Below are 14,532 nucleotides of genomic sequence, written 5' to 3' on the forward strand. Positions count from 1 at the left end.
CTGTCTTCACACAAACCCCGCCCTGAGCACGCCGCTGGACCTTGTCATATTCAGTCAATTCGAGCTATATTTCCCAGAACTGTGGAAACTGAACGTTCAGTTCACCGCAGTATAATGAGGGGAAATTGTTTTTAGACCACGCTTTTCACAAATCCTCTGTTTACAACACTGTCCCCCACCGTGGTCGCCTGCTAAGATGAGTGAAGTGAACAAACAAGTCTACAGTGCAAGGCTAGATGATACAGAATCACATCCGACAGAATGACTAGACGGAAGTGCTAAAAATATAGTGCACCAATGCAACAGAATTTAGTTCCTTCCAGAGAAACATGAATATTGTATTATGTAATATTTAACCTTAACATATTTCTCAAATGTATCATGTTGATAAATATGAAAATAGACAAACGTCTGGCCGTACCTAAGACACAATATAACTAACGAACTTATTAGCTATCATCCACCTATATATAGGTCATGGGCTCCAGTCATGGGCTCCAGCCCATACCTTAAAACCACAAATCATAGGCAAATGTTATCAATCATCAACACCATCATAATCATCCTCACATAACCACAGGCCAAGTCTTTTTATTTAACCTTTATTTTACTAGGCAAGTCATTTAAGAACAAATTCTTATTTAAAATAACGGCCTACCCTGGCCAAACCTGGACGACGCTGGGCCAAATGTGCGCCGCACTATGGGACTCCCAATCACAGCCGGATGTGATTCAGCCTGGATTTGAACCAGGGACTGTAGTGACGTCTCTTACACCGAGAAACAGTGCCTGACCGCTGCACCACTCGGGAGCCCAAGATGATGAGTACCATCTGCGACAAAGGCTATATCACAACTTTTGAAATGGTTGACATCCTCAAATGGTCACACAATACACAAATGATAGGGCATGACAAAAAAAACTGACATTTTAGAAAAAACTGTATTTGCCAAAAATATTTAAAATTGCATTTTTTTTTTTTACAATAACCAGCAGAAATTCAAAAATCCAGGGGGGGTTGGGACTCAAGAAAAACTGTCAACCATCACAAACTTGACAATACTGATGCCTAAATGATTTAGCATACAAGAACGTGTGAAAAATGATCATACAAACAAGTTGGAGAAATTCACACAAATATATTTCCAAGTAGGCCAGTCATTAGGTTTCACAGCTCCTAATTGGAATTGGAGCATCCTCTCAACAAACACAAACGAACGATATCAATGAGTTTACTCTGAGGCACTATAGATTCCTGGAGATTTGTAAAATCATCATGTACATTTGCAATTAACAGCAATTACAAAGAAAGGGAATCATATTGATCATGTTACTTTTCTGAACGTTAAGGCATTAACACACAAAATAACCGAAAAAAACGAAGTTAAGCCGTTCTAACCTTGACAGCCATTCAATTAAGTAGAAGCCACAGGAATGTCAAATACCAACTGCGGAATGTAGGTGATTGGTTTCATACCAGCCACTGAAAACTGTAGTTGACGTGAGTGAAACCAATGGCGAATGATATCGTATCTAACATGTGGGGGTTAATGAGATGATTCAATTAAAAAAAAAAAAAAAATATCAGTGTGCCATCACTTCACGGTAATGATTAGTTAAGCGATTTAGAAATATACAGTATGCAAAGATGGATTTAATGAGTATCAAAACAGGATTTGTTTAGAAAATTAGTTTATCAAAATGCTGCACAATTATAGTTACAAAACTTTGTGAGCAATGAAAAGTGATCAGTTTGATTGTCATTCTTTCAGTCCATCTTTTCACTCAGTTTTGCAAAACTAAACTGGAAGAACATGTTTTTTTTTTTTTTACACATGGAACACAGACGGATCACATCTTACTCATGTCACTTTTAACAGACGTCCACTTGTCTTTCGGAAATATGGAATATTGACAGAATGTTAAAACCGTACAGTAACCTCTGACATCTAATTAACAGTACTTCACAATGTAGTGTTAATGTCTACTTATGGAGTCTGTTCCGATTTCCTCACTGAAACTCAGAACAGACACATTGGCTACTCTTTGCTGTGCACTAAGGCCTCGTAGTCTTTGGATGCTCTCTATGGTGAATGTACATATGCGACTTCGTCTTGCTACTCTAGAATTGGAGGGGGAAGCTCAGAGAAAAATGAGGACTAACGATAAATAGGGCCCTATAAAATCTGTTAGCTTTTTTGACCAAATTCTGTTTTCCCTCAGTTTTTTCATGTGTTCGCTCTCAAAAAAAAAAAATGCACACGTTTTAAATAGAAAAACAGCAGCATTTGATGTTCGAAGTCCACCACAACGCTTAAACCACATCAGGGAGATCACTTTCAAGGGCTGTGAAAAATCAAAGACATTTATATTTTTGGCTGTAGTGTGCACCAGCCAAGAGACTTGTTTGGTTATCTGTGTTTCTGTAGCGTGTGATTGCAGTCTGCTGAACATTTTTTTAGAAAGCCTTCCCATTTACCAGAAGACGGTGATTATTAGCATCATTGCTAACGGCTACACAAAGTGGTAGACAAACGTGCACTCAGACAGGGGCATTAACATGCCTTTGCTTCTGAAAGTTGAAGGAAAATACAAATCACTGATGCAATTTGTTTATGTTTTATGATAATCTTGGCTAAATAATACATTTTCAAATACATTTAGTTGATTTCTTAACAAAGTTCAATAAATGTTTTAATATTATTGAATTCCGTTTTAATGTGTGGATTCGTGATTCCACCCGCATAGACTTTTGTAGGGCCCTGCATGAAGTGTGTGGGTGATTGTGGTGAGTGTTTACTATTTGAGTTTGCATCTGTGGGTCTGTTTTCTGCCATACAGTTCCTGTCATTGCTACATTGTGGACAAGAGTTCAGTTCTAGCAGCTGTTGCACACTTCATTTAGCTAAGCGCGGATTTTCACCTTGTGTGTCCGTTTCCTGTTCTAATAAGCCCTTAAAGCTGGGATCCTTATCCAAAATGGTGAAACAGTCACGTCCATTTGCGATATTACAACAAAGTGGTAACTGCAAACACCCCCCCCCCACCTCTTTGCACACACGATAGAAGAGGACAATATTTTCTGCTTTGTTTTTTTTTTACCATGCTGCGCGACGCTCCTCACCTCGGCAACAACAAAAATAACAGTAGCACTGTTTCCCCCTAATGCAGATCCCATCTTTAAACACAGAGCCAGTTTGTGGCTCAGCACTACATTCACATAGTCTAGAACCATTGTCCAGACTGGCCAGGTCAGGCGTTTAAGAAATGAATCATTAGGAAAAATGACTAAAAATATATTTTCTGTATATACAGGTGTGTGTGTGGGGGGGGGCTTTCATAAGGGTTGTCCTTACATTGACCTAGTGGTCACTACTATAAACTAACAGCTGAGGTCTACAGCAGCAGATCCAGGGGTTACAGGCAGCACAATCTACATGGCTAAATTCCTAAAGTACAAATAAGCCTTTAGAAAAAAACAGCTGAAACTCTGCCTCGATGTTCACTTTATGATATTCTATTAAGCACAGGTATATTAAAAGAAACTAATTATCTTATAATAAAAAATAATTTAAAAAAACGATGATATATTGGAATCAACCAGGAGTGCAGCTTCTATCTCAGAACAGTGCTTCAAATCTCACTGTAACCCCCCAAAAAATTATCACAAAATAGAGAAAACAAAGCGGATATATCTATGTTCATCATACTTACAAGAAAAATAAAGAAAATAATCTAAAACACAACTCCAGTGTCTACCTTTGCTTAGGGTTTGTAACAGGAACCAAGTGTTTACTTTCATGAAAAAAATACTTCGATGCAGCATGTGGTAAGAGAAAAGCATGGTCCTCCTTCAGTAGTCTTTTCTGATGTCCTGTCTATTGGAATAGAGTTGAGTCTGGGCCATGTAGTGAGGAAGTCCTGCAGTGTGGAAGCATGGTTCAGACCATTCAGCTAGGATGCTAACAGTGTGTTTTTATGAGTCTCCAAAGCAAGCAGCACTTTCCAAACATCATTCTGCAACAAACAGCTCAAGCTATACATCCTTGTAGTGTCAAAATCTTTTCTCCCACAGGAAAAGGGACAGAGTTCCTTTTCATTTCAAAAGGTTCTTAAAAAAATGCTTGACCAGTAAAAATGCTAATATGAGCTGGGCAGTGTTTCTCCGCTGCCCCCCCCCCCACACCCCACACCCCAACCTCCTCACTCCAGAACAGTGTGAGTCCGAGGTGTGAGCTTGGGGAGTTGAGGGTCCATGTGACACTACTCCTTAGTGGGGGAGAGGTCTCCGCTCGCTCTCATCTCATGCGGTTCTGCCTCATGAGAGGCACAATGCAGGAGGGCGGGCCAGCCTTGCTCAGGAAGGGGTGCTTGAGTAGCTCATTGGCTGAGGCCCTCTGGGTGGGGTCTCGCACCAACAATTTGTCCAGGAAGCCCTTGAGGAGAGGAGAAACCTGGGAAAAATAACATCAAAGGATGACTATCAATTTCAAAATGTTGAATAACAGGAGAGAGAGGCTCTTTCTAGTGTGCCTAGTACCTTGTGTAAGTTCTTGAGTTTGGGTGGTAGGTTGTCACGGATCATCTTCATAGCTTTGAGGGGGGGCTCATTGAAATAGGGGGGTTCTCCGTCCACCATCTCGATCACCATCACCCCCAAGGACCAGATGTCCACCTACGGGGTATAATATTGTATACACACAGTGATCATCAATAGTTTCGAATTATAGTGCATGCACACAGACACAACTAACTGGACATTACCTCAGGCCCATAGGGCAGTCGTGAGATGAGCTCCGGGGCCATCCAGTAGGGTGTGCCCACCAGGGACTTGCGCCGCTGGACCTCTTTCGACACCTGGGCGCAGAAGCCAAAGTCTGACAGCTTCACCTGGGGGGGCGGGGGGGCATAGAGGAAAGGGTCAGAGCTACACAACAATTAAGAAGACCTGAGTAACTGTTGATCAGATGCTTTGAAAATTAATTATTTACGGGGGAAAAGAAACAGGCATTCTAAAAACACTGCCATCTTTACAAATGACTAAATGATAGACTTTTCAGCTGACATGGACGTGGTGTTATAGATTGACAGGCTTAACTCTTAACGTACCACCAACAATCCTCTATCTGGCAATGTGCTGCTTTACAGTATTACACATCACAGTAGAACACCTCCCACAGCTTTCTGAGAAAACCTTTGCAATGCCTGGGTGGATAAATATCCTGTCTGCCAATGGTGACCTCTGAAGAACAGGGCTCACTGACTCAAGCATGCTTTGAATTGGTAAGGGGAAATGTGAATACACACACACTCTTCTGCCGAGAATCAGCTGAGGGTTACTGACTACACTTCCCCTTGGGTCAACCACAATAAGAGCTAAGCACAGTCCTTAGCATGCCAACCATGACAGCTACAAGTGTCTTCAGGGGGTTTCAGGTTGACACTTGGGCTCAATCATCTACAAACTGTTGTCGGGTAAAGTAAGAAGTACATTTACAGCGTGAGCTTCAAGCCCTCCATTACCTCTCATACTGTATATTACAATACTTTGGGAACAAACATGACTGCAACAAGTTCCTCTTTCCCCATATCTTCATTTTGACAGCTGGTTTCATATATCGTTTCGATATGTAAATGGGGTAGCCTGTTATGACTCAGTGGTATGGGGAGGGTTGTCACGATACCAGTAACCCCAATACTCGGAAATATATCATGGCAAAGAAACAAAACATGAAGAATCAGAAATTCTGTTGGATACACAGAGCCTTCTTGTGTCACTCAGAGTCACATGCTAGGCCTATATCACACAATATTTTATATCATACAGCAGGTTTTTCAAGGACCATAGAGGTCAGTCTATTTCGGGTTTTATTTTTTTGCCATGGAAAATGATAATATCATTGTGTATGAAGCAGGGTTGTGGTGAGTGAGTTAGGTGTACATACTCCAGTCTTATAATTGTCTATGAGGGAGCTGGTGATGTAGGGTTTGTGGTCAAAAAGCAACAACAAAAAACCCATGACTGAAACTTACATCGATCTCAGATCAATTGTCTGGGGCCAAATTAACCTCCCTTTCATGTAAGAAAGTCATGACCATCATGTTTGACCAATTCTAGTCCCGTTGCTTAGGTCCTACCTGGGATCATTTTTATGGAGAAGGACTGGGAAGCTCAGTTATGGTGACTTTTTGAAAGGAAATTCTACTCCAAAATCTCCATAAATGGGCCCAATAACATACTGGTAAAAATGTTAGTTATTTTAACATATTGGATAATATAACCCATGCATGGTCTATATTATCAGATGTGATATTAGCAATAAGCGTTATCACCTGTCGCCCAACTAATGAAGCATAGTGGCTATAAAATGTACATAAGATGAAGCATTGGGTTTGTCCTCCTGCATTCACCCTATTGGACAACATTCTGATTGTTATTAATTCTTATTATTTTATTATAAATATAAATTAAAATTCATCATTACAGTGTCATTGCCCTTGTAAGATGACTATGCCCATTTAAGTGGTCTGTTGCACAGCTGCCCCTAAAACTATGGCAGGCGGGATTAAAGGAGTAGAGGAATAAAAGTGTAAATGTAAAACCGGGATCCCACTCTAAAAAAAAAAGTAGAAAATAGAGAGGCCAGAACTGCTTTCAAAAGTGTTTTCGCAATTCCATTAAGAATTGCTGTACATTGACTGCTTGTCAGAACACGTTTCCCTCCTACGGCCCTCGCAACATGAATGTGCCTCGAGAGGAATATAGTATCTGGCATAGAACACGTTACAAGACGACTAGGTAACTATTCTACTATGGGGTTGTTGGATTTTGTTTTAATAACAATATTACATGGGAAAATAGTAGCAGTGGAAAGTTCCATCCTGAGTGATAAAGTAGAGGCTTTGCCAGCCGCTACAATAGGCTACACAGCACCGTCGGAGTTAAACGCTCCGCATTAAAGAATGTCAGTTCAGTGCACACAGCCTAACAGAGAAATGTTCATATTTGAGAAGAAATCTATTTGGGAATATATTTAACAGAACAGACATGGCCCGGCCCAACCCCCATATATGAAGGAAATCCAATGCAGTCACAGAACTTTAACCTCTGAAGTCAGGTGTACGTACTCTGCCATCGTGGGTGAGCAAGATGGAGTCACTCTTGATGTCTCTATGGATGACGCCCTGGGTGTGCAGCACTGACAGAGCCTTCAGCACAGACAGGCACACTGTGGCTATCTGCTCCTCATTCATCCTGGACACACACACAGGTCATTAGCACTCAGAGCTGACAGAGAAATAACATCTCACACTACAGGTTGCATTGCAGTGACATGAGAGTGTAGCCATGCGACACTACCACCTAGTGGTGAAACAAATAACAAAAGAAAAAGACTTGAGTGGTTATTTTTATTTAACTAGGCAAGTCAGTTAACCTGTTAGGGCTAGGGGGCAGCATTTGCACGTCTGGATAAAAAAAATGTACCCGATTTAATCTGGTTACTAATCCTACCCAGTAACTAGAATATGCATATACTTATTATATATGGATAGAAAACACTCTAAAGTTTCTAAAACTGTTTGAATGGTGTCTGTGAGTATAACAGAACTCATTTGGCAGGCAAAACCCTGAGACATTTTCTGACAGGAAGTGGATACCTGATGTGTTGTATTACCTTTAAACCTATCCCATTGAAAAACACAGGGGCTGAGGAATATTTTGGCACTTCCTATTGCTTCCACTAGATGTCACCAGCCTTTACAAAGTGTTTTGAGTCTTCTGGAGGGAGATCTGACCGAACAAGAGCCATGGAACGATGATGTCCCATTAGACACCTGGCGCGCGAGTTCATGTTGGGTACCCTCGTTCCAATACGTTATAAAAGAGTATGCATTCGTCCACCTTGAATATTATTCATGTTCTGGTTAAAAAAGGCCCTAATGATTTATGCTATACAACGTTTGACATGTTTGAACGAACGTAAATATATTTTTTCCCCTCGTTCATGACGAGAAGTCCGGCTGGCTTAGATCATATGCTAACAAGACGGAGATTTTTGGACATAAATGATGAGCTTTTTTGAACAAAACTACATTCGTTATGGACCTGTGATACCTGGAAGTGACATCTGATGAAGAGAATCAAAGGTAATGGATTATTTACATAGTATTTTCGATTTTAGATCTCCCCAACATGACGTCTAGTCTGTATCGCAACGCGTATTTTTCTGGGCGCAGTGCTCAGATTATTGCAAAGTGTGATTTCCCAGTAAGGTTATTTTTAAATCTGGCAAGTTGATTGCGTTCAAGAGATGTAAATCTATAATTCTTTAAATGACAATATAATATTTTACCAATGTTTTCTAATTTTAATTATTTAATTTGTGACGCTGACTTGACTGCCGGTTATTGGAGGGAAACGATTTCCTCAACATCAATGCCATAGTAAAACGCTGTTTTTGGATATAAATATGAACTTGATAGAACTAAAAATGCATGCATTGTCTAACATAATGTCCTAGGAGTGTCATCTGATGGAGATTGTAAAAGGTTAGTGCATCATTTTAGCTGGTTTTATGGTTTTGGTGACCCGGTCTTTGAATTGACAAAACATTACACACAACTCTTGTAAATGTACTGTCCTAACATACTCTAAATTTATGCTTTCGCCGTAAAACCTTTTTGAAATCGTAAAACGTGGTTAGATTAAGGAGATGTTTATCTTTCAAAGGGTGTAAAATAGTTGTATGTTTGAAAAATTTGAATTTTGACATTTATTTCGATTCAAATTTGCCGCTCTTGAAATGCACCTGCTGTTGATGGAGTGCACCACGGGTGGCACGCTAGCGTCCCACCTAGCCCATAGAGGTTAAGAACAAATTCTTATTTACAATGACGGCCTACACCGGCCAAACCCGGACGACGCTGGGCCAATTGTGCGCCGGCCTATGGGACTCCCAACCACGGCCGGTTGTGATGCAGTGCCTTAGACCGCTGCGCCACTCGGGAGCCCTTACCATTGCTTGAACTGTAAAAACAGCTACGATATGAGCAATTGAACACTATATCACTAGTGTGAAACACAGACATCTTAAATCTAATCACCACAGCCCAGGGCTGCCCATGGCCCTTCCTGGAGATCTACCATCCTGTAGGTTCAGTCCAAATCTATTTAACATACCTGATTCTGCTCACCAAGACCTTACCTAGCCGAATCAGGTATGTTAGGTTAGGGTTAGACTGAAAACCTACAGGACACTATAGTTCCAGGAAAAGGGTGGACAGCCCTACCAAAGTTTATAGTCCTGCTGGTCAGTTGTGAGAGCAGCAGATCAACGGTCATTGCTATCCGGGATCCTTGACACGTCCAACTGTGACACCACCCCATTGAAGTTGAAATGTTTAAATAGTTAGGGTTTAGGCTATGGAAATCCCAAGGATGCCAGATAGCACTAACCGCAGATCAACAGACACGCACCTGGTGTGTGTGACAATGTCAGTCAGAGCCCCTCCCTCCAGGAACTCCATGACGACCCAGAGTTCATCTCCCACCAGGTAGCTGTTGTACATCTCCACCACATTGTCATGGTGATAGTCCCGCATGATCACCACCTGGAGAGCACAGGAACCAGCGTTACTAAGGAGACCGTGGGCGATTACACGGCACATGACATCACTCATTACACCCCTGCAAAGATATGCATGAACCTCACCCTTCATGCAGGACAAATCTTTCAAACGTTAGCAAATCAGCTCTGTAATAGCCACTCTAAAAGATTATGGCTCACACAACTAATAGCTTATGAATTCATTATAATGTATTCCCTGAACATCAAAAATCTTAAAGACCTTTATCATCTCAATTGCATTCTGTTCAAGTCAATACTAAAACCCACCTCATTGAATAGCAGCTCCCGGCGCTGCTGCTTGCGCAGGTCCATCTTCTTGACAGCCACCAATTTGCCAGTGCTCTTGATGGTGGCAATGCACACAATACCGGTGGAGCCCTCTCCGATCTTGATGTAGTGGTCCAGGTAGGTGCGCGGGTCACCTGGGTCCACCACCATCTGCAGCGCGGCGCGGAACTGTTCATGGGACACCCGCTGGGGCTCCCTCTGGGGCGAGAGGGCCTGCTGTGGTGGTAGGGCAGGGGCCGGGGGACGGGGAACGGGAGCCTTCTGCTGCTGGTGGCCGTGGGGGGGCTCAGGGCCCAGGACAGGGTGGGAGGTGTGGTGGGGGTCTCCTCGTAGCTGGCCCTTCTGTGGTGCTTTTCCCCCATCTCGGCTGGAGGCACTAGAAGGACCGTTGTGTGGCGGTGCTTCATGTGGTCTGGCTGGCTTCAGCTCCTAGAAGGGAGAGAAAATGATGACACTGTATGATCAACACTTATGTCAGAAGTCTGTTAAAGACATGCAATAGAACATTAGCGGCACTGGTTTCCATATCTCCCAATGTCCTGGTGTTCTCCTAGCAGCCTGTCAGTACCTGGCTGGTGGGGCTCCTTCCTCCTTCACTGTCAGTGCGGGGGTAGGTGTTGAACGGCCTGCTGCTCTGCTGTGCTGTCTTTATCACCCCCTCTGTGACAGGCAGGTTAGGCATACGGATGTTGGGCCCCGAGAGAGGCCTCTTATCCCGGGGCGACTGGGGGCTGCCGTCCCTGCCCGTGTAGCTGGACTTAGGCCTCTTGTCGCTGGGCCCTTCCCTGCGGACTACCTGGTCGTGGTGGTCCCGTGGGTCCATGTCTCTGGGCTTTGGCGGGGGAGGGGGTGGGCCGGGACGCTCCCTCTCTCGGTGCCTGCTGCTTGGTTCCTGGCCCCGAGGCTGCTGCTGTGGTCTGCAGTCCTCTCGCTGAGAGCGGGGTACCCGCTGGGGCTGCCGGGGGTCTCCACCAGCTAACTGGTCCGGCCTGGGCCGCTCCCTAGTGCAACAGAGACACGGTAAACAGGTTACATCTCTCTGGAGTGGTGGAAACATTTCTTCAGAGAGCTATTTTACAGCTGAGATCTGAATACCCCTTGGCCCCCTTCTGCTGACACTGTACCTGTCTCTGATGTCTCCATAGTGATCTGGGTGGTGGTGTTGCTGGTAGGCCAGGTCCCCGTTCTCATGGCCTCCTCCCCCCGAGGATCCGGAGTCTCTGCGGGGCTGGATAGGGGGGCTGCCTCGCCTCAGGGAGTTGGAGCGGGTCACCGACATGGTGTCAAACTCATCCAGCAGCCATGTCAGCGAGCCGTCAACAGCGATCTTACTACCCCGCACTATGGTCTACAGGAGGGAGAAGCAGAGACACCAAGTAAGGAGGGGTTGAGATCAGACCAGTCAGGACAAGAGACTTCCTGGACTGTCACAACTTCATTCTAAAAAGAGATATGATGACCGACAGATTCTATTTTCAGTGATGTCTTTTGCCTTCGCTGCGTTTATTGTTCAGGTAATAAGACAATCATGTTTACTGTTTAGGTTCTGTGGATTCAGACTGTGATCCAAATCTGACGTACAGTAAGCTGAGACCATGGCCTACACACTGAAGACAACAAAGCCGGAACGTCTGTGTGCGCTATCCCTGATCAAGTGAAAATAACTTTAAAAAACATTGAAAATTAAGTAAGAGTCATGTGACATCTTCGCGTGCATGACCCATCACAGCTTTTTACCATGGCATTCTCTCAAATTACAACGCAACAGAGAATGCCACTACAGTGAAAATATCACTTCCTGTTTGTGACACGCCCCTTTCCTCCCACATCCCATTTTGATGACCCCTGACCTTGCGGGGCTCCACCGTGGTGATGACGGTGACGTCGATGAAGGGCTTGGGCCTCTTGGCCGTGTCCTCGATCAGAGACTGCCATTGCCGCGGCAGCCCCACAAACTTCTGTTCCTGCTCGTCAAAGTCTGTGTGCACGCGGTGCTCGAAGTTGGAGGGCGCCGAGATCTGGACACGGGGCTTCTTCTTCTTAGTGAACATGGCGGCAGCTGGGCATCAGACCTGGAACACAGAGAGGAGAACAGGGGTGTATTCATTAGTGCACAGCGTGGTAAACCGTAGCAAAACATTTTGCAAGGAAAAATGGTTTGCAACTAAAAAAAGGTTTCTTATTTAACAATTCCAGGTTGCTCCCTTCCCGTTATGGTCTGTTTGCTTCGGTTTGTTTCCAAAAGAAAACACCCCAGGAATGACTTTGGAAGAGTGTTAAACACATCAGCAGTTCATGATGATAACAAATGATAATACCAAGGATGTCCTGTTTCTTTTCAATAGAGCTGAGAGGCTAACGCATCAAAACTTGATCTGTCATGCGGCCACATTGACACACTTCAGACTATAGAGCTGAAAACCTTTTCATGTAGACTGACAAAAATCACACAGTGAATATCCTTTGGCAAATGCACAGAGAGAGAGATAGAATCAGAGTAGACAACCGTGTATGTAACTTCGACAAGTTGACATTAGAATATGACAGTATAATTTGTAGGGACATCTCCCATAAAGACAAATACCTTATACAGGTAGCAGCCACTTTCTTCAGAGCCAAAACATTTATTAGTCAGGTAAGTATTACTCCGAGGTGAGCCCAAGGCCCCCAGAAAAATGACTTCCCCTTTCCTTCACAAGCACATTTTCCCTCTAGCTTATTTCTCTACTCTCAAACATTCTGGATTCCTTCTCTTGCTTTAGATAGAGGCAGCTATCCCTGAATCCAAACACTGGGCTGCCTGCCTGCGATATGCTGCCCGTTCGTGTCCACGGTCCTAGACCCACCCAAGCTGCAGGGAAGGGGTGCTTGGCGAGGGGCTGAGGGATACCGCCTGACTGGCCCATAAAGCAGAACTGACTCAGTGAGTGTTTGAAGTGTAATGTGATCATCCACCCATCTGCACAAACCTGTACAAAGGGCCAGAGATGAGGTCAACATGGGCCTTCCATTAACTATTTAAAAGCCACCATTGCTGGGCAGAGTTGAACGACCAAGTCAGCATGATGACTAAATCAAATAAGGCGGCTGCTACTGACAGTACTGCTAGATGATTTATTTGCTTCGAAAAACTGCTAGAGGGGCCTCTCGAGTGACGCAGCGATCTAAGGTACTGTATCGCAGACCCAGGTTTGAGCCCAGGCTGTAGCACAACCGGCCGTGATCGGGAGTCCCATAGGGCGGCGCACAATTGGCCCAGCGCTGTACGGGTTAGGGGAGGCTTTACTTGGCTCTTCGCGCTCTAGCAAGTCCTTGTGGCGGGCCGGGCGCCGGCAGGCTGACTTCTGTCGTCAGTTGAACGGTGTTTCCTCCAACACATTGGTGCGGCTGGATTCCATGTTAAGCGGGCGGGTGTTAAGGAGAGCGGCTTAGCCGGTAATGTTTCGGAGGACGCATGACTCGACCTTCGCCTCCCGAGCCCGTTGGGGAGTTGCAGCGATTAAAAAATAAAAATACAAAGGTTAGATGAGTTTACAAAAACTGACTGAATGGGAAACATACTGAGCAGCAACCACAGAGCCCCACATAACTGAATCTTGCTGACAGACTTGTAAAGTGGTTTGCTGAAGTATTGGGTTGCTCCTCTGAAACCCTGCCTTAGTGGAGCCAAGCAACGAAGGGGGAAATAGTTTAACACAGCCAAGGAAAAATGATTATTCAATGTCAGAAGTTTTTTTGGGGCCATCAGCAACTGCTGAGATGACAAAAACATGTCCAAACTGATATTCAATAACTCTGAGTCAGCGAGACTGACAGAATTGAGTTGCATTATGATCTGCTTGACAACTTGGGTGTCATGAAAACAGCAAAAACATGGCATAAGCTTAGGATAAGTGACTGAATGAAAGCGGAAAGCACCACAAACCACATGGTGGAGCTCAGGTTGCAGCCTGCAGGCAGTGAGACAGGTTTGAACAGGTGAGGCCCAGCTGAGAGTGACGCAGCAGCAGGTGTAGTAGCACCTCCCCCAGAACACAGACCTCTCTCTTCCGTGTTGTACAGTTCCCCCTACGAAGCAGGTAGCAGGGGAAGAGAGAGACAAGTGTCCATGCACTCAGACTAGACAGACAGTTACAGGACAGAAAATAAGATGCCCCTGGGAGACCAACAGATGGACACATTTTCTTCCTCCTGTCTGTCAGTAAAGCGGTCATAAAGCCTAGCTTATATAACTACCATTCATTGATAATTTCCCTCTGTGTATGAAGAGAGTAGAGCTGCAACCACCCACGCAGTGAAGGAACAAAAGGTGACGTTCACGACACACTATCCCGTTTATGTCTCTCACATTAGCATACTATTATGCACCGGTGAGCAGTAAGAAAGCCACTTCAGTGGCAGCGTAGACCCAGATGGGTCATGGCCAAAGAGCTACTGTCTGTCCAAGCACAAGGGGTGGTCCACCAGACTCCAGGCACAGCCATGGGTGTCAATGCAAAACACCTCATTTCAGCTCTGTGATGGGTTAATGCGGGGCTCTCAGTCAAAGTAGTTAACATCAAAACAACTGTGCTCGGGGCAGGCCCACTCTGGAGGATAAACCTCAAGGCATGAC

At 44.4% G+C, this 14,532-nt stretch overlaps 1 protein-coding gene across 2 annotated transcripts in view; it reads right to left on the reverse strand.

Moving 5' to 3' along the window:
* Positions 1-586: 586 nt before the first annotated feature.
* LOC106612596 (serine/threonine-protein kinase PAK 4) overlaps positions 587-14,532 on the reverse strand; it is a 28,518-nt gene continuing 14,572 nt past the window's right edge. For both annotated transcript variants that reach the window (XM_014213894.3, XM_014213895.3), the window contains exons 2-10: positions 11,768-11,989; positions 11,042-11,265; positions 10,486-10,918; positions 9,897-10,346; positions 9,479-9,612; positions 7,129-7,255; positions 4,765-4,890; positions 4,541-4,675; positions 587-4,454 (exon numbers count right to left, since the gene is read on the reverse strand). In XM_014213894.3, coding sequence (XP_014069369.1) covers positions 4,299-4,454; positions 4,541-4,675; positions 4,765-4,890; positions 7,129-7,255; positions 9,479-9,612; positions 9,897-10,346; positions 10,486-10,918; positions 11,042-11,265; positions 11,768-11,968 — 1,986 coding nt within the window. In that variant the 5' untranslated portion in view covers positions 11,969-11,989 and the 3' untranslated portion in view covers positions 587-4,298. The remainder of the gene's footprint in view (positions 4,455-4,540; positions 4,676-4,764; positions 4,891-7,128; positions 7,256-9,478; positions 9,613-9,896; positions 10,347-10,485; positions 10,919-11,041; positions 11,266-11,767; positions 11,990-14,532) is intronic.

This window comes from Salmo salar, chromosome 09 (assembly GCF_965601325.2).
Source record: "Salmo salar chromosome 09, fSalSal1, whole genome shotgun sequence".
NCBI classification, from domain to species: Eukaryota; Metazoa; Chordata; class Actinopteri; order Salmoniformes; family Salmonidae; genus Salmo; species Salmo salar.